General features: G+C 37.8%; 1 protein-coding gene and 1 non-coding gene across 2 annotated transcripts in view; both read left to right on the top strand.

Annotated features, from left to right (window-relative positions):
- The window catches only part of MIB1 (MIB E3 ubiquitin protein ligase 1), a 136364-nt gene extending 128121 nt beyond the window's left edge, over positions 1 to 8243 (top strand). The window contains exon 21 of the mRNA XM_054460356.2: positions 1795 to 8243. Within this exon, the coding sequence (XP_054316331.1) occupies positions 1795 to 1935 (141 nt within the window). The 3' untranslated portion in view covers positions 1936 to 8243. The remainder of the gene's footprint in view (positions 1 to 1794) is intronic.
- Positions 8244 to 17055: 8812 nt separating this feature from the next.
- On the top strand, positions 17056 to 17159 carry LOC129019247 (U6 spliceosomal RNA). The gene has a single exon (XR_008495578.1). It is a non-coding gene; the product is annotated as a U6 spliceosomal RNA (small nuclear RNA).
- Positions 17160 to 20054: the final 2895 nt, after the last annotated feature.

Raw genomic sequence — 20054 nt, forward strand, 5'->3', positions numbered from 1 at the left:
TTGTTTCCTCATTTTCCAAGTGGGAATGATACCAGGACTGAGATTGTATCCTGTCTAAGCATAGTGCCTGGCAAGTGTTCTCAGCTACTTCTCAGCACTGCTCCCCACCCTGCACCATGTATTGCATAATACATTGCCTTCTTTTTATGCAAGAGCAGCCGAGTACCTAGATTCAGGGAATTTCAGTTAGATTGAATGGAGCTATTTTCATCCATTTCCTATTAACGTTTTGGTTTATATAGGTTTTTTTGTTTGTTTGTTTGTTTTGAGACAGAGTCTTGCTCTGTCACCCAGGCTGGAGAGCAGTTGATGCAGGATTTTTCTCAACCCCTTTGTCAGACTTGTGACAGAGGTGCGCTGCTTACTTGGCCACTGTGCTCAACTGCTTGTGGGAGGGAGCACATGAACGAGCAACTGCAGGATCCATGCAGCGGCACCCAGGTGGGGGTGCCTGCGACTCCAAAGCCCCTGAGGGCGTGTTAGAGTGCTCTCTTAGTTCTGCTGTCCATAAACAGCGGTGTGTTATCAGCTCAGTTGGCCCCTTGCCTCATAGTGTGGGGTAGCTGCCCTCCGCCAGTGAGGGCAAAGGGCCAGTGTAACAGCCTTATTTTGGGTACCCACATTCGGTGTGTCCCAAGCTCTTGTCCAGTGTTCAAGAAGAATGAGGTCACCTGGACACTTGAAGGATGGTGAAGGCAGAGAGTTTTATTAAGTGATGGAAATGGCTCTCAGCAGAGGGGAACTGGAGTGGGGGTGGGACGGGCAGGTAATCTTCCCCTGAAGTCTGGCCATCTCTTCCCTGAAGTTAAGCCATCTCTCCTCCGAAGTCCAGTCATCCCTCTGAAGTCAAGTTGCCTCTCTCCCCTCTACCACCTGAGTCTGGAGTCTTTAAAGGCACAACATGGGAGGAGTGGGCAGGGTGGGCTGTGTGTAGTTTTGGAAAAGGCAACAATCAATTGGTAAAAAGACATTATTTAGAAAGAACCAGTTAGTCTGGGCATGGTGGCTCATGCCTGTAATCCCAGCACTTTGGGAGGCTGAGGTGGGCAGATCACGAGGTCAGAAGATCAAGACCATCCTGACCAACATGGTGAAACCCCGTCTCTACTAAAAATACAAAAAAATTAGCTGGGTGTGGTGGCGCGCACCTGTAGTCCCTGCTACTCAGGAGGCTGAGGCAGTAGAATCACTTGAACCCGGGAGGCGGAGGTTGCAGTGAGCCGAGATTGCGCCACTGCACTCCAACCTGGTGACAGAGTGAGACTCCATCTCAAAAAAAAAAGAAAGAAAGAACCAATTGGGAGAGAGTGGGCAAGCAGGAATAGAAGTTCTCACTTTGGCCTGTGGGTTTCAGGCTTTTCAGCTCAAAGGTTGGGTTTCACTGGGGACCCGCCCTTGTCTGCCTAGAATTTCTCTGCCTCCTGCCTCTATCACAGTGGCATGATCTTGGCTCACTGCAATCTCTGCTGCCTGCGTTCAAGTGATTCTCTCACCTCAGCCTCTTGAGTAGCTGGGATTACAGGTGTGAGCCACCGTGCCTGGCTGTGTTTTATATATTAATAGTTTTTAATCTTATGTAGTACCTTTTATACTATCCTGATAGTACAACCAGTGTTTCTATTTTATTTTATAGGGATGACATTTTAACTATTTAAAAATGTTAAAAAATTGTTTTTAAAAACCACCAAAATATTATTTGACTAAAACAACTAAAGAAAATTAATGATATATAACAGTCTGTCACTTTCCGAATATAAAGTGTCTAATTTATTACTTTGTTATCTCACATTACAGACAATGTGCCCTGTGTGTCTGGATCGTCTGAAGAATATGATTTTCCTCTGTGGTCACGGAACCTGTCAGCTCTGTGGAGACCGCATGAGTGAATGTCCTATCTGTCGCAAGGCTATTGAACGAAGGATTCTTTTGTATTAACTAAGACACATGGTGTATTTTGTTAGCTAATGTATCTAGTCATGAGATCTTAATAGGCTTTTGATCTAGTTGGAAGTTCTGATGAGTTAATTTCTAATATCATAGTTTCTTTACTAGAGTATAATTGGGCTGTAAATGTACCAGAACAAAAAACCCTACAAAATGGTGTTGGAAATTGTGTTTTTTGTTTTTGTTTTAAATTTGAAACATCAAATTCATGTAACTCATAGGATAATTTACCTTTGGCTTCTAAGAGGAAAGTCCTTTAAGGATATCCTTTTTTAAAAAATTGCATTTTTCCCTTATAATTTGTAAATTTGTTAGATCTCAAAAGACATAATTCTTTGTGATCAGTTATCCTTCATTTCATCATGGTTTTACACAGTGAGTTGATAACAGGTTCTCTGAAAAGTCACGCATCAAATAAAAGAGGCAGGTCAAACAATTATGTCACATGGTAAATTATAAAATGACAGTACAAGTTCCAGATAGTTAAGGGAATACCGAAGGGATGATTCTCTTTTTAAGATAACAGGAAGTTACCCTCATGTTTGTTTCTGAATTCTTAGAGTAAATGGAAGCATAGAATGAGGGAATAATGACTTTGCATTTCTCTTGTTTTCTAGATTCAAAAGGAACATTGTTTAACTTGAATCAGATTACCAGTTTCAAGATGACTGATAAACAAGAAAAGGAAAAATAAGCAATAATAGTGGGCAACTGAAGAGAAAAAAAAGAGTATCTATTAACTGGCCACTAACAGTTGCCTTTCTTATATTAATTTATACACTATTTTGTTCAGCCAGTGTTTTTAAAAAATCTGTGAAAAGTGTACTTCGGGTTTTCTGTGATTACTTATCTGGGCTTGATCTGACCAGTGAAATGACATTGCCCTATTTGGACCTCTGAGGTTCTATGTAGCTTTGCTGATGTACTGAATAGTACCCCAGTGATCTGCAAAATTAATGCCTTTTCCAAGAAAAATATCTTTTCTTCTTTGTATCAGTTAATTCTGACAGTGTTACTGATTCTGTCTTCATTATAGGCCTTATTTCCGTTATCTCTTTCTTTATAGTATTTTTTACTATAAAGAAAACAGTCTTTCTGTGTATACCTACAGATGAGGGTATTATTTAAACTGCCAACAATATCCAAGACATGGTCAATAATCTAATTATAAATACTTTAGAAAGAGTGACCAGGACATGTATAGAAATGTCTGCTTACCTGTAAACTTTAAAAACAACAACAAAAAACAAACAAAATTTTTAGAGCATTTAATCATTTTTTTTCTCCTTTGAATGATCTCCTTTGTAATCTTACTGTCTTCTGAGTAAATATACACATAAATAAGTGTTTGGGGATTCATTGCTGCTAGATTATATCAGCTGTTTACATAGTGTCTACTATATGCTGTTGATAAGCTTTTTCCTAAAAATAGTTATCCTCTTTTGTAGTTTTTTTCCCTCCTTTAAATCTGGCTAGATTTTCTTACTTCAGTTTTTATAGAACACCAACTAAATTTGAAAGTATGAAGTCTCTAGCCCTCTTAACACTGTTTCTGGCTGTTTAATCCTTGCTGCCTTTGCAAGTCCTGGTGAAAGCAATGGGGAGCTTTGCTGGCTGGTTTTGTAGTCTCAACAATTCCATGTCTGTGTTTAGCTGAGTAACTGCTATCATTTAGAACAGTAAAATTTTTATAGATTTCAAATTTGAAAATTCATATACACTCAGTTATCTAATAAGGGGCCACCGACGCTGTTTTTAAAACTATTTTGAAGTTATAAAAAGGTAGAACATCTGACTGATGTTGTTCACATAAAGAGACAGACAGACTATCATGTTGCAGACATGAAAACAGCATGTCAGGTTTTTCCTTTCCTTCCATGCCATGGGCTACCCATCTCTTCCCACTAGATCACCTGGTGAGGAGGGAGCACCTGGCTGACTCATGCAGAGTTTGGCCAATCAGAGAATTGTGTGGTCTCTAGCTCTACTTTCCTTAAACAAATCCTTTCTGTTTTCTGAGCTTCAGTGCTAAAACAGATCCCTAAAAGGTAATAGCATCTTCCAGACTAGTTTAATTATTTCCTTTATAAGAATATGACATAAATTTTTATTATAGAAATAATGTCATTATAATTTTAGTGCTAGTACTTGTGGGTTTTCCGTATTTGAATCACCTTGAAATTTGTTGCATGAATAGAAAATACTTATTTATTCATGTTTTCAATCACCTAAAATTATTTTAAATTTATTTTGGGTTTGTGAGAGATAATAAGATCAAGAACTTCATCATTTCAGTGACTTTCCTCCAACTCTCCGAATCTGCTACCTCTTATTATATGTCCCTTAGCAGTACTTTTCCAGTTAGGTTCGTTACCCTCCTCATTAGCTAAACCTCTTTATCTTGTGCCTCAAAAGAGCTTTTACTTTTCTTAGAAATATTTATAAAAAAGAAAAAAACTGACACGCATTCATTCAAAAAAGTATTTATTGGGTTTCAGGGATTAGATACACAACAGTGGAAAAATGGCATCTTAGCACACTCAGAATTTATTGTGCAGCAGTTGTGTATTTTAAGGAATCTGTAGTTAAAAGGAAGAGATCCAAAGGTCCTGATAACATTTCCTAATGTTTCAGAAGAGTTGTCATTGAGTAGTGTTTGGATTTCCTCTCTGTACCCCTCAACCTACCATTTTCTCCTTTATTCTTCTAAGATTGTTAGTGTTGTTACTCAAAACAGACAATTACAACATACCAGATGGTGCTATTCTAATGGTATCTGTTCACGTAATTTAACATTCTTACTGCTTATACTATATACATATTTAATTTTGTTGGAAGCAAGAAGGTTTTCAAGAAAAGATAATTTTGTATTAGTGTAGGAATATATTAGACAAATGTTTAGTTGGTCAAATTATGCATAAGATATTTGTAACTTTAAACATTGCAAATTGACCAGCTAGCTATGGAAGCATAAAATTAATTGATAATTAATGTTGGAAATACATTTCTTAAATTTATATTTTTATGGTGTTAGCCCGTAAGAGCCTTTTAGCATATTGAAATGCATGCTGCTTAAGATGTGTCTGGTTCAAATATCAAAGCTTGCTGGGTCATTTTTACATAGTAGAAACATACTGTCTATGTGTTGCCCAATTGCTGTTTGTCTGTTCTGAATTCTGGACCCTTTTTGGACTGGAAATTAGTTAAATTCATGAACTAAGAGAATTAGAGATGGGGTAGAGTAGGATCAGGACAGTGGGTTACAGCAGATAGGAAAGGAAAGTCAGCATTTGAGTGTAGAGAAAAAAAGAGGATCATATAGATGTCATCAAATTATAGGCTTTAATACAGGTTGCTTTTTTTTAATTCAAAAGGAAAAGCACTTGTCCTATCAGAATGTCTACCATGTTTTATAGTAATAATTTGTGTAAAAAATTGAATTTTTGAATAGTTTTTTGTATTTTTTGTGATGAAAAACTCATAACATAAAATTTACCATATTAACTGTTTCTAAAGAATACAGTTCAGCCATGTTAAGTACATTTACATTGTTGTGAAACAGATCTCCAGAACTTTTTCATCTTGCAAAACTGAAACTCCATACCCGTTAAACAACTCCCCTTTTTGTTTTCTCCTCAGTGGAATAGAATTTTGACTCCATATAAATCAAGAAACACCTAAATTCTTTAGTTGTTTATGTTTGCAAGATCTAAGATCATGGTAAACATTAAGTTCTTAAAATTTTTGGGAGGGACAGTACACCTCTCCTCTGAATTGTTAGCAATTAAATTGAGTAGGTTTTAAATGTCTAGTCATTGGAAGGGTTTGTTATTTCATTTTGAGCCAGAGGGGAGAGGCACATTTTAAATATCAGAATTAGATTAGCTTTGAGTTTGTACAATTGGGAACATAATAGATTTTCATAAATTATGTGTGCCTTGTTGGAAATGTCAGCTGTCTTTATGTCTGCTTGTAAACGTTTCAAAATATGTTTTCCCTCAAAAAGGCAACGTTACTTCATTTGCTTGAATATTATGATAGGAATGCTTACTGATATTACTTGATAGTCATATATAGCCTAGGAACTTTAACATATGTATAACTATAGCAGTATTAATAATGATAGTTGTACTTCTTTAAAACATTAAATTTGAGGAAACTTTAATGCTGTCTCGTGTACATTGCTTTACTACAGTGAGGGGGAATATCCTTTAGATTGAGCCTCAATTTACTGGTTAGTAGTATGTGAAACTCTGGTATAAAAACGTGAACTAGACAGTAGAGCCGATGAATTAAAATTGTAAATTGCTACATTGGCAATTTCTACCTCCTTTTCTGTCAGAGTATTACTTTTTCCAGCATTTATTCTTATTTGTGAGTAAAGAGGAAATGGGAACCTGAGGTTAAAATTGACATTTTTGTTTCATTGAGAATTTAAGCAGTAGGTACAGGAGAAGTGACTTGTCACATTAATTTGGTGCCTAAATCTGTAACTACAAGTTGTGATCGACATGTACAAAATGTCTAAGAAAGGTCATATGCTGAATATTTTACTTTTCCTGTATAGTCTGCATGATTTGTTTCATAAACCCAGCTTATTTCCTCCAAAAAGCAAAATGGTCCTGTAATTTTTAAAGTAAAATAAACGTGCCATTTTGTCTGCAATCTATAATTTCAGAAAGTTATTGAAAGTTCTGACTCAGGGCTTTTTAACAGTTCAAGCAATTGTCAGTTATATTTTGGAAACTCCATCTGTGTAATTCTCCAGTGCCTTGAAAGAATTATTAACTTGGCAACACTATTAAAACTTTATAAAAGATGGTCTTTAGTGCACGTGTATCATTGTATACACATTTTAAAGTCATATTGCTTAGCTCGTTAATAATGATTCTGCATGTGTGCTGGGTTTGGGTAATTCTTTAAAGGAAGTTTTCTAGATTTGTACTTGATGTTTGTTTTTTAAAAACTGATTATTTATGGCCATGACACTGTTACCAGAAAAGTAATTCTGATTAAGTTATTATGCAAAGTCATCTATAAGTAGCATCTGGGAAGAGGAGATCGAGGCCAGTTTGCTATTTTAGTATGAAAGGAGGATCTGTTTGGGAAACATAGATTGTCTTCCCCTCAAATGAGGGGGGAAAAAAAAAGACCCTTTGTTCAAATGGATTCTGTTTTAAAAAATTATTTTTAAAGGAAATCACAAATTGCATGTCATTCTTAATGCTAGTCTTATAGACTAAATCCATAAAATTGTTTTTATGTTCAGTATGTTTGTGTCATTCTAAATGCGGCAAATTCAATGATAGCAGTTCAATTGACTCATAGCAGTGTTTTGTATTTTTTCTGATTCTTTAGCTTTCAGTATTGGATTAAAGCCTTGTTTGTGAGTATAGTTTCTGTATGGCACATGATTTCTTGCTTATTAGCTTTTGTTAAAGAATGCTTAGTAAGAGCTAAGCTTTTAAAAGTAATGCAAACATTTATCGTTAATAAAACCTATGGTGTAATATCATATAATGCTTTTCTTTGATCTTTTGAGAATTATTCTTTTATAGTAGTATACATGAATTTTGATTTTTAAAGCATTTAAAAACAAATCTCAATACATTAAAAAACTTGTTATTGTTAAAAAGGAAATTACCATGCCTTTAAGAAACAAGGATGTACATCTTCAACTCAGCATGTGTCCACATCTAGAAGGCTCTCATTGCAGTTGTTTACAATTAAGGTACCTCTATCTAAAGGGCCAAAGAAGCATTTCATATTTTAACACCTCACATTCTTTCAGGATTAAGACATATGAAAATAGTCTGAATAGGATAAATTTGATAGGAAGTAAATTAACCAGTCTGGAAGATTCAGCTTTTTCTAAAAAAAGATTATTCCTCTTCACAACTCAGATGTAGATTTCATTTTCAAGAGGTAGACATTTTAAAGCAATGATCTATTTGGGTTTTAGTTTTATGAGTAAATCATTAATTGTATGGTTTGGGGGTTATTTTATTTTCCATGTTAATGTAAGCACTTATTTCTGAAGTTATTGAGAGGTCATCTAGCTCCAGTTCAAAAGATTATGTATATCTGATGTTTAAGAGGAAAAACATCTGAAAAAATATCTTTTGTTTATTTGAAAAAAGCATATATATTCCAACTTTAAAATTGTGAATTTATTTTGAGTAACCTCTAATTAACTGTATTTTTTTTGTTTCTGTTGCTGTATAATTAGAAATTTCATGGCAATATTTTTTACTAAATTGAAACTGTATAGGTTTCAAAAATAAAGACATTTTAGAAAACTTGCTTTATATTTTTCATCATCGATAGTTTTTCTTTGTTCACAAAGGTTAAAATTATTTGATAGTCTTCTAGCACAACATTTCCCAAATGTATTGACAATGAAAACATTCAAGGCCAGGCGCAGGGGCTCATGCCTGTAATCCCAGCACTTTGGGAGGCTGAAGTGGGTGGATTGCCTGAGCTCAGGAGTTCGAGACCAGCCTGGGCAACATGGCAAAACTCTGTCTCTACAAAAAATACGAAAGTTAGCCAGGCATGGTGGCACACACCTGTAGTCCCAGCTACTTGGGGGGCTGAAGTGGGAGGATCGCTTGAGCCCGGGAAGTCAAGACTGCAGTGAGCCAAGATTACACCACTGCACTTCAGCCTGAGTGACAGAGTGAGACCCTGTCTCTTAAAAACAACAACAAGAAAACCCAAAACATTTAAAGGGTGCATAGGCGTTTATAAGATAATAATGAGTATACAGATTAAAATAGAACACCAAGAATAATTTCTCAGATAAATTATTTGTTGAAGAATAATCATTTGGCAAATAGTTTTTCCCTTATAATAAAACTCGATAAATTCATTTTTATCTTATTAAGGACAAAAAAATGATAGACCTTATTTGAAAATGGAAGACCAGACCTGTAACAGATCCTCGGTGAGGAGATGACATGGGAAGGAGGCCATCAGGCAGTGCTGCCTTTGCCCATAACTCAGATGCAATGTATTCAGGCTGCAGGTACCACTTCATGCTAGGGCTCTGCATTTATAGTTAGAGCAGCTTTCTGAAAGGCAGATTTCCAAGATAATATATTCATTATTTTTCATATATTTGAAAGTATTGTCTTCCCTCCCATCTGTGTTCTTTCTTTCCACAAAACATTAATATTAAGAGTATGACACTGACAGGCAATTAGGGAAATACTTTTATAGGTGAGGTTACCCTAATTTAATAGGGAAACCAGAACCAGGAAGCATGACAGAGATTTTGGAATTATCAAAGGAATTTAAAACAGCAAAAATTAATATGCTATGAGCTCTGATGAAAAAAGTGGACAATTCAGATAATTCCAGCACTTTGGGAGGCCCAAGTAGGGGGATTGCTTGAGACCAGGAGTTCAAGACCAGCTTGAACAACACAGACCTTGTCTCTACAAAAAAAAAAAAAAAAAAAAAAAGCCATGAATTGTGGCATGTGCCTCTAGTCCTAACTACTCAGGAGGCTGAGGCAGGAGGATCACTTACCCAGGAGTTCGAGGCTACAGTGAGCTTTGATTGTGCTGCTGCGTTCCACCCTGAGCAACAGAGCAAGACCCTGTCTCAAAAAGAAAAAAGAAAAAAAAGATGGGTAATATAAGCAGAGAGATGGAAGCTCTAAGAATCAAAAGATTCTTGAAATAAGAAATGCTACAAATGGGAATACCAGAAGACTTTTTAAACATTTTATTTATTTATTTTTGGAGATGAAGTTTCATTTTTGTCACCCAGGCTGGAGTGTAATGGTGCGCTCTCCACTCACTGCAACCTCCACCTCCCAGGTTAAGCGATTCTCCTGCCTCGCCCTCCTGAGTAGCTGAGATTACAGGCGCCCACCACCATGCCCAGCTAATTTTTGTATTTTTAGTAGAGACGGAGTTTCACCATGTTGGCCAGGCTGGTCTCAAATTCCTGACCTCAGGTGATCTGCCTGCCTCAGCCTCCCAAAGTGCCGGGATTACAGGCGTGAGTCACCACGCCCAGCCAGATTTTTTTAAATTTTTTTTTTTTAAAGCAATAGAAGAAACATTTGAAGCAACAGTTACTGAATATCCCAAAGATAATGATAGACACCAAACCACAGATCCAGGAAGCTTAGAGAATATCAGCCGGGATAAATACTAAAAATCAAAACATTACCATCTCATATTCAAAGTACAGAAAATCAAAGACAGAAAAAATCATGAAGGAACTCCAGGTGGGGTTGGGGTGTTGGGGAGCGGCCTTGTTGATAGAGGAGCAAGGATAAGCATTATATTGAACTTCTCCAGAAACTGTGCAAACAAGAAGAGTAAAAGGAAATAAGTAAAAGGTTGAAAGAAAAAAAGTACCAAATAAGAATTCTGTATCTAGTGAAATTATCCTTCAAAAATAAAGGAGAAGTAAAGATTTTCTAAGAGAAACAAATATTGAAGGGATTTGGTGCTAGTAGATTGGCCTTACCAGAAGTGTTAATAGAAGATCTTCATAGAAAAAAATAAAACATTTTAAATTTTTGTTTATTCATTTTTATTTTAATTTAGCAATAAATTAAAACATATGGCCAGGTGCAGTGGCTCATGCCTATAATCCCAGCACTTTGGGAGGCTGAGGTGGGTGGATCACGAGGTCAGGAGTTTGAGACCAGCCTGGCCAACATGGTGAAACCCCGTCTCTACTAAAAATACAAAAATTAGCTGGGGGTGGTGTCAGGCAGCTGTAGTCCCAGCTACTTGGGAGGCTGAGGAGAATCACTTGAAACTGGAAGGCAGAGGTTGCAATGAGCTGAGATAACGCCACTGCACTCCAGCCTGGGCAACAAGAGTGAAACTCGGTCTCAAAAAAAAAAAAAACAAGAAAAATTTTACCAGAGATAAAATTAACCACAAAGAAAGGAAGAAAGGAAGAGAGGAGTTATAAAACAACCAGAAAACAAAGAACAAAATGGCAATAGTAAGTTCTTATCAATAATAACATGGAATGTAAATGGACTAAATTTCCGAAAGAAAAGACAAACCAAACTCAAAATTTGTAGAAGGAAAGAAATAATAAAGATCAGCACAGAAATAAATGAAATTGGGACTGGGAAAAAAACAAAGTTGAATAAAATGAAAAGTTGTTTTTTTGAAAAGATAAAATTGACTGACTTTTAGCTAGACTAAAAAAAGAGAGAAAAGACCCAAATAAAATCAGAAATGAGAAAGGTAACATACCATCCGATACCACATAAATACAAAGGAACATTGGAGAATATTATGAATAATGAAATGCCAATAAATTGGAAAACCTAGAAGAAATGGGTGAATTCCTGGACACATACACCCTACCAAGATTGAGCCACGATGAAGTAGAAAACCTGAACAGACCAATAACAAGTAATGAGATTGAAACCCCAAGAAAGTCTCCCAACAAACAAAAGCCCAAGGACCTGATTGCTTCACTGGCGGATTCTCCTAAACATTCAAAAGAAGTATTAATACCAATTAAACTCTTCCAAAAATTGAAAAGGAGGAAATACTTCCAAACAAATTCTATCAGGCTAGCATTACCTTGTGTATTAGTTCGTTCTCACGCTGCTATGAAGAAATACCCAAGACTGGGTAATTTATAAAGAAAAGAGATTTAATTGACTCACAGTTCCGCATGGCTGGGGAGGCCTCGGGAAACTTGCAATCATGGCAGAAGGCACCCCTTCACAGGGTGGCAGGAGAGAGAATGAATGCCGAGCAAAGGGGGAAGCCCCTTATAAAATCATCAGCTCTCATGAGAACTCACTATCATGAGAACAGCATGGCAGAAACTGCCCCCATGACTCAATTATCTCCACCTGGTTCTGCCCTTGACACATGGGGATTATTACAATTCAAGGTGAGATTTGGGTGGGGTCACAGAGCCAAACAATATCACCCTGATACCCAAACCAGACAAGGACACAATAAAAAAACAAAACTGCAGGCCATTATCCCTTATGGACGTAGATGCAAAAATCCTCAACAAAATATTACAAAATACAACAACACATTAAAAAGATCATTCACTATGGTCAAGTGGGATTCATCCCAGGGATGCAAAGATGGTTCAACATATGTGTCATGCCAGACCCCTACTGACTCCAAAAGAGATGGCATTGTGTCTGAGAGGCCCAGAAGAGACCTGGAGCCAGTAAACGAGACAGGGTTTACAGAGGACTTACATACAAGGCAGTCCAGAGGTGACAGGGTGGACAGGAGCACTGCTACTGTTTGTAAAAAGCATGCAGTTTATATGGCATTTTCACATAGCAACACCAACCTAGCAAACTTCATTTAACCCAGAAAAGTGGCCTTGTTTCCTTGCACGTCCTATGTTTCAAGGAACGGGCAGAGGGGTTCAATGTCCTTCATAAGAAGTGAATCTCCAGATTAGCCACTACTGGATTCCTTAGCTTGGAACTCTGAGCACACATTCTTCTTAGACCATAGGGTCATTCTCAGGGTATGCTTAAGTTACTGCTGTCAGGTGCATTTGCCATACAATACACAAGTCAATAAACATGATACATCACATAAACAGAATCAAGGATAAAAACCATGTGATTATTTTAATAGATGCTGAAAAAGCATTTGATGAAATTTAACATCCCTTTATGATGGGTATTAAAGGAACATACCTCAAAATAATAAAGGCCATCTATGACAAACCCATGGCTAAACATTGTACTAAATGGAGAAAAATTAAAGGCTGAGCAATTAGGCAAGGGAAATAAAGGGCATCCAAATTAGAAAGGAAGACAAGACATCAAATTAGCCTTGTTCACAGGCGACATGATCTTATACCTAGAAAAACCTAAAATCTTCACCAAAATATGTTAGAACTGATAAATGAATTCAGTAAAGTTGCAGAATACAAAATCTACATACAAAAATCAGTAGCATTTCTATATGCCAACAGCAAACAACCTGGAAAATCAAAAAAGTGATCCTATTTACAACAGCTACAAAAAAATATAAAATACCTAAGAATCAATCTAACAAAAGTAGTGAAAGATCTATACAAGGAAAACTATAAAACTGATGAAAGAAATAGAAGAGGACACACATACGCACACACAAATGGGAAAACATTCCATGCTCATGGGTTGGAAGAATTAATATTTTTAAAGTGACCATAGTACCCAAAGCAATTTACAGATCCAATGCCATTTCTATCAAAACATGAATAACATTCTTCACAGAAATAGAAAAACAATCCTAAAATGTATATGGAACTACAAAAGCCCAAATAGCCAAAGAAATCCTGAACAGAAAGAGCAAAGCTGGAGACATCACACTACCTGGCTTCAAAATTTATTACAAAGCTATAGTAATCAAAACAGTATGATACTGGCATAAAAACAGATACACAGACCAATGGAACAGAATAGAGAACCCAGATATGAATCCATGCATTTACAGCCAACTCATATTCAACCAAGGTGCCAAGAAATCACAATGTAGAAAGGACAATCTTTTCAGTGAATGGTGCTGGGAAAACTGGATAACTATATGCAGAAGAATGAGACTAGGCCCCTACCTCTTATCATACACAAAAATCAAACAAAAATGAATTAAACACTTGAATCCCAGACCTGAAACTATGAAACTACTAGAAGAAAGCATCGGGGAAATACTCCAAGACATTGGCCTAAGCAAAGATTTCTTGTGTAACACCTCAAAAGCACAGGCAACAAAGCAAAAATAGACTATTAGGATTACTTCAAGCTAAAAAGCTTCTGCAGAGCAAAGGAAACAGTCCACAAAGTGAATAGACAATCAACAAAATAAAACATTTACAAACTATCCATCTGAAAAGGGATTAATAACCAGAATATATGAAGAGCTCAAACAACTCAATAGCAAAAAACCAAAAACAATTTCATTAAAAAATGGGAAAAAGATCTAAACAGATATTTCTCAAAATAAGACATACAAGTGGCCAACAGGTATATGAAAAAATGCTCAATATCACTAATTATCAGAGAAATGCAAATTAAAACCACAATGAGATATCAGCTAACTCCAGTAAAATGGCTTGTATAAAAAATACAGGCAATAAAAGATGCTGGTGGCTGGGTGTGGTGGCTCAGGGCTGTAATCCCAGCATTTTGGGAGGCCGAGGTGGGCAGATCACTTGAGGCCAGGAGTTTGAGACCAGCCTGACCAATATGGTGAACCCCCATCTCTACTAAAAATACAAAAATTAGCCAGACTTTGTGGCATGCACCTGTGTCTCAGCTACTCAGGAAGCTGAGGTGGGAGGATTGCTTGAGTTCAGAGGAGGTTGTAGTGAGCTGAGATCATGCCACTGTACTCCAGCCTCGGTGACAGAGCGAGATTCTGTCTCAAAAAAAAAAAAAAAAAAAAGATGCTGGGAGAAAGGGGAGGCCTCAAACACTGTTGTGAGAAAGTAAATTAGTGCACCCATTATGGAGAACAGTACAGAGGTTCCTCAAAAAACTAAACACAAAACTTTCATATGATTCAATAATTCCACTACTGGGTATATGCCCAAAAGAAAGAAAATTAATACATATCTGTACTTCCATGTTTATTGCAGCACTATTCACAATAGCCAAGATATGGAATCAACCTAAGTACCCATCAATGGGTGAATAAAGAAAAGGTGGCATATATACACAATGAGCTATTATTCAAACATAAAACAATGAAATTTTGTCATTTGCAGCAGCATGAATGGAACTGGAGGCCGTTATGTTAAGTGAAATAAGCCAAGTACAGAAAGACAAATATCCCAATGTTCTCACTCATATGTGGGAGCTAACTCCTCATGACATAAGGAGTTAGATTGGTGGTTGCCGGAGGTGGGGAAGGGGAGGTGAAAAGCGGGGCGATGAAGGGGAAAAATATATAAATATACTATTACCACTGAATTATACATGTAAAATAAATTGGTAAAGACAGTAAATCTTATATGTATATTTTACCTCAATAATTTTTTTTTTTCTGTGAGACGGACTCTTGCTCTGTCACCCAGGCTGGAGTGCAGTGGCGTGATCTTGGCTTCCTGCAACCTCTGCCTCTTGGGTGCAATTCTCCTGTCTCAGCCTCCCGAGTAGCTGGGACTACAGGCGCACACCACCACACCTGGCTAATTTTTGCATTTTTAGTAGAGATGGGGTTTTGCCATATTGGTCAGGCTGGACTCAAACTCCTGACTTCAGGTGATCCACCTGCCTCGGCCTCCCAAAGTGCTGGGATTATAGGCATGAGCCACCATGCCCAGTCTAACTTTTTTTTTTTTTTTCCAGAAAAGAAACGGAACCCAGAAATAGACCCACCCAAATAGTCAACGGATCTTTTTTGTGTGTGTGTGTGACAGAGTCTCCGTTGCCAAGGCTGGAGTGCAGTGGCGCGATCTTGGCTCACTGCAACCTCCACCTCCTGGGTTCAAGTGATTCTCTTGCCTCACACTCCCGAGGAGCTGGGACTACAGGCATGTGCCACCACGCCCAGCTGATTTTTGTGTTTTTAGTAGGGACAGGGTTTCACCATGCTGGCCAGGATGGTCTCAATCTCTTGACCTTGTGATCTGCCTGCCTCAGCCTCCGAAAGTGCTGGGATTACAGGCGTGAGCCACCGCACCCGGACTTTTTGTTTTTCTTTTTAACTTTATTTCTATGAACTCTGCAGAGAAGTATAGTCAACAGATCTTTAACAAGGAGCAAAGACAATTAAATGGAGAAAGGATAGTCTTTTCAAGAATGGTGCTGAAACAACTGGACATCTACATGCAAAAAAAAAAAAAAATTTAGACACAGGTCTTACACCTTTCACAAAAATTAACTCAAAATGAGTCATAGACTTAACTGTAAAATGCCAAGATATAAATCTTCTGGAAGATAACACGGAAGAAAATCTAGGTAACTTTGGGTTTGGTTATGAGTTTTCAGATACAACACCAAAAACATTATCTATGAAAGAAAAGCCTGATAAGTTGTACTTCATCAAAATTTAGAAGTTCTGCTCTGTAAGAGGCATTGTCAAGACCATGAAAAGAGTCTGGGCACAGTGGCTCATGCCAGTCCTGGCACTCTGAGAGGCTGAAGATCACTTGAGACCAGGAGTTTGAGACCAGCCTGGGCAACAGAGCAAGGCCCAGTCAAAAAAAAAAAAAAAAAAGATTAAAAAGAAAAAAACGAAATTAAAAGATAGCCACAGATTGGAAGAAAATATTAGCAAAATTCACTTAATAAAGACTTTTATCCAAAATGTACAAAGAACTCTTCAATCTGAATAATAACAAAATGAAGAACCCAATTTAAAAAATAGGCGGCCAGGTGCCATGGCTCACACCTTTAATCCCGGCACTTTGGGAGGCTGAGACGGGCAGATCGCTTGAGGTCAGGAGCTCGAGACCAGACTGGTCAATGTGGTGAAACCCCATCTCTACTAAAAATACAAAAATTAGCTGCATGCAGTGGTGGGCACTTGTAATCCCAGCTACTCGGGAGGCTGAGGCAGGAGTATCGCTTGAGCCCAGAAGTGGAGGTTGCAGTGAGCTGAGATCGCACCACTGCACTCCAGCCTGGGTGACAGAGCGAGACTGTTTCCAAAAAAAAAAAAAAAAAAGGCAAAAAGGGTTGAACAGACAACCTCCCTAATGAAGATATAGACATATGTATATCTATATATATGACAAAGAAGCGTATGAAAAGATGCTCAGAACCAATGTCATTATGGAATTGCAATTTAAACCATGAGATAGCACCACCAACCTATTAGAATGGCTGTAAAATCCAAAAAATGAACACCACCAAATGCTGGCAAGGAAGTGGAGCAACAGAAACTCTTATTCATTGCTAGTGGGAGTGCAGAATAGTACAGCCTCTGTGGAAGACAATTTGGCAGTTTCTTATAAAACTAATCACAATATTACCATACAATCTAGCAATCATATTCCTGGATGTTTACCCAAATAAACTGAAAAACTTACATCCACACAAAAACCTGCACATGAATGTTTGTAGCCCCAAAATCTAAAAGCATAATTGCCAAAAACTAGAAGCAACCGTGATGCTCCTCAATAGGTGAATGGTTAAAGAAGCTGTAGGTGCTCGCTTCAGCAGCACATATACTAAAATTGGAAAGATACAGAGATTAGCATGGCCCCTGTGCAAAGATGACACGCAAATTCGTGAAGCGTTCCGTATTTTTAACATAGGGTTTTTATACAAGAAAAATAAAGTGAATTAAGCCTGAAAAAAAAAGAAACTGTAGTAAATGTATAGGATGGAATATTATTCAGAAATAATATTCTTAATTATGTAAGAATATTATTTTGTATTCAATTATTTTGTACTCATTAATCAATCTTTTTTTTTTTTAAACTTGTCTTCACCCTCCCCTGAAAATACATTTAGTTAGAAGAAATAAGACCTGGTATTCGGCTGGGTACGGTGGCTCACGCCTGTAATCCTAGCACTTTGGGAGGCCGAGGCAGGTGGATCACCTGAGGTCAGGAGTTCGAGACCAGCCTGGCCAACATGGTGAAACCCTGTCTCTACTAAAAGCACAAAATTAGCCAGGTGTGGTGGTGTGCACCTGTAATCCCAGCTACTCAGGAGGCTGAGGCAGGAGAGTCGCTTGAACCCGGCAGGCAGAGGTTGCAGTGAGCCAAGATCGCACCACCACACTCCAGCCTGGGTGACAAGAGTGAAACTCTGTCTCAAAAAAAAAAAAAAGAGCAGGTATTCGACAGATCAGTGGGGTGGTCATACTGATAGTAGGGTTAACATTAATTGGTTGTACATTTCAAAATAACCACAAGAAAGCTGGTTGTGGTGGCTTATGCCTATAATCCCAGCACTTGGGAGGCCAAGGCAGGCAGATCACCTGAGGGCAGGAGTTCAAGATCAGCCTGGCCAACATGGCGAAACCCCATCTCTACTAAAAGTAAAAAAATTAGCTGGGCATGGTGGTGGGCCCCTGTGGTCCCAGCTACTCGGGAGGCTGAGGCAGGAGAATCGCTTGAACCCAGGAGGTGGAGATTATAGTGAGCCAAGACTGTGCCACTGCATTCCAGCCTGGGCAACAGAGCAAGATTCCATCTTAAAAAAAGAAAAACAACAACAACAACAACAACAACAACAAAATAGCTAGAAGAGATTAACTCAAATATTCCTAGCATAAAGAAAAGATAAATATTTAAGGTGATGAAAATTCCTATGTAATTATATGAATGTATCCTGTTAGCATATGCACCCTGAAAATATGTATATCTAATATGTATCAATATTTAAAAATAAATGTCAAATTGAAAAAAAGAGTTATCAGCCCATAAAAGGACACGGAATGGCCGGGTGTGGTGGCTCAGGTCTGTAATCCCAGCACTTTGGGAGGCTGAGGTGGGCGGGTCACGAGGGCAGGAGATCGAGACCACCCTGGCCAACATGGTGAAACCCTGTCTCTACTAAAAATACAAAAATTAGCCAGGTGTGGTGGCACGTGCTTGTAATCTCAGCTACTCGCGAAGCTGAGGCAGGAGAACGGCTTGAACATGGGAGGCGGAGGTTGCAGTTAGCCGAGATCACACCACTGCACTCCAGCCTGTGACACAGCGAGACTGAAAAAAAAAAAAGACTTGGAAGATTGTTAAATACGTATCGTTAAGTGAAGGGCACTAGGCTAACAGGCTGCATATGGTTCTGATTCTGATTTTATGACATACTGGAAGAGGTAAAACTATGGAGGCAGTAAAGAGACCAGTGATTGCCAGAAGTTCAGGTAGAAGTAGGAAGGGATGAAGAGGCTGAGCACAGAGAAATCTTAGGGCAGTGGAACAATTCTGTATGATACTGTAATGGTATCATACATATCATACATGACGTTATGTGTTTTTTAAAACCCATAGAACTGTACAACATAAAGAGTGAAGCCTAATGTAAACTATGAATGTTGGTTAATAATAATGTGTTAATATTGGTTCATCCATTGTAACAAAGGTACCACACCCATGCAAGATGTTAATAATTTAAAAAACTCTATGTGGGAAGGGGATAAACGGGAACTCTTGGTACTATCTGCTCAATATTTTGGTAAACCTAAAGCTGTTCTAAAAAAACCCAAAGCCAAGCGTAGTTTGAACCATGCTTGGCTTCTTGTATAACATACCATACACAGCAAGCTTTTTTTTCTGTTCTTTGGCAAACTGTCATACTCCTTTCTAAGTCTGATCAGCTTCCAACATGTCATCTTTGTGCTTTCAATATCATAAAATATCTCCCAGAGTCCCTTTAATGTGAAATTTTTTGCCTTCATTGCTTTCTTCAGGTCACTTTCATCCTTTCTGTCACACTACTTTCCTCGTTTATGTTGATCAGGCCACCTTCACTGAGTTCCTCTGGCTGTCTATAGTTTCTCTTGCGGTGGCAGTGTCAGTGTTCCCATGGTCATGCATGTGGGGGAGGAGGTAAAGGGGAACTCCATGCTCACCTATTTCTTCTATAACCCCATTTATATTCTATTTGATTTTCACTTCCAGCATCATCACTTTTCATTGCTTTAGCGAACTTTTATCTTAGAGGCTAAATTGCCTGTTTCAATGATCCATTTTTGTAAAGTGTCACTTGGGTTTACCACTTGGAGACGAGGAGGAAACACAATGACATTTTTCGTTGTCTGCATGTGAACTGAGTAACAGATCTGCTTTGACCAGTCACTGGTAGACTTGGAAAGAAGGATGTGGATTGTCAATAATCATCATATGCCTGTTATTTATGTATTGATTTGTAGACTGGAGAGATAGCTGCAAAGTTCGTATTTTATGCAATCACTTACAGTTAATACGCCATAGTAACAGAAATCTAAGCCAGGATGGTGTGGTATTGGTGTATTTAACTAAACTGTGCTAACTGAAACGTGTACATATAGTAATTGTGCAAAGCACAAACTGTAGTTCTTTTATAAAATCCAGTCTACAAATTAGTCTTTTAGTTGGAACACCTAATCTATTTACATTTAATGTAATTACAGATATAGTTGAATTTATATCTATAATCTCACTGGTTTCTATTTAGTCCTTCTGTATATTTCTTTTTCTTACTTCTTTTG

This window comes from Pongo pygmaeus, chromosome 17 (assembly GCF_028885625.2).
Source record: "Pongo pygmaeus isolate AG05252 chromosome 17, NHGRI_mPonPyg2-v2.0_pri, whole genome shotgun sequence".
Taxonomy (NCBI): Eukaryota; Metazoa; Chordata; class Mammalia; order Primates; family Hominidae; genus Pongo; species Pongo pygmaeus.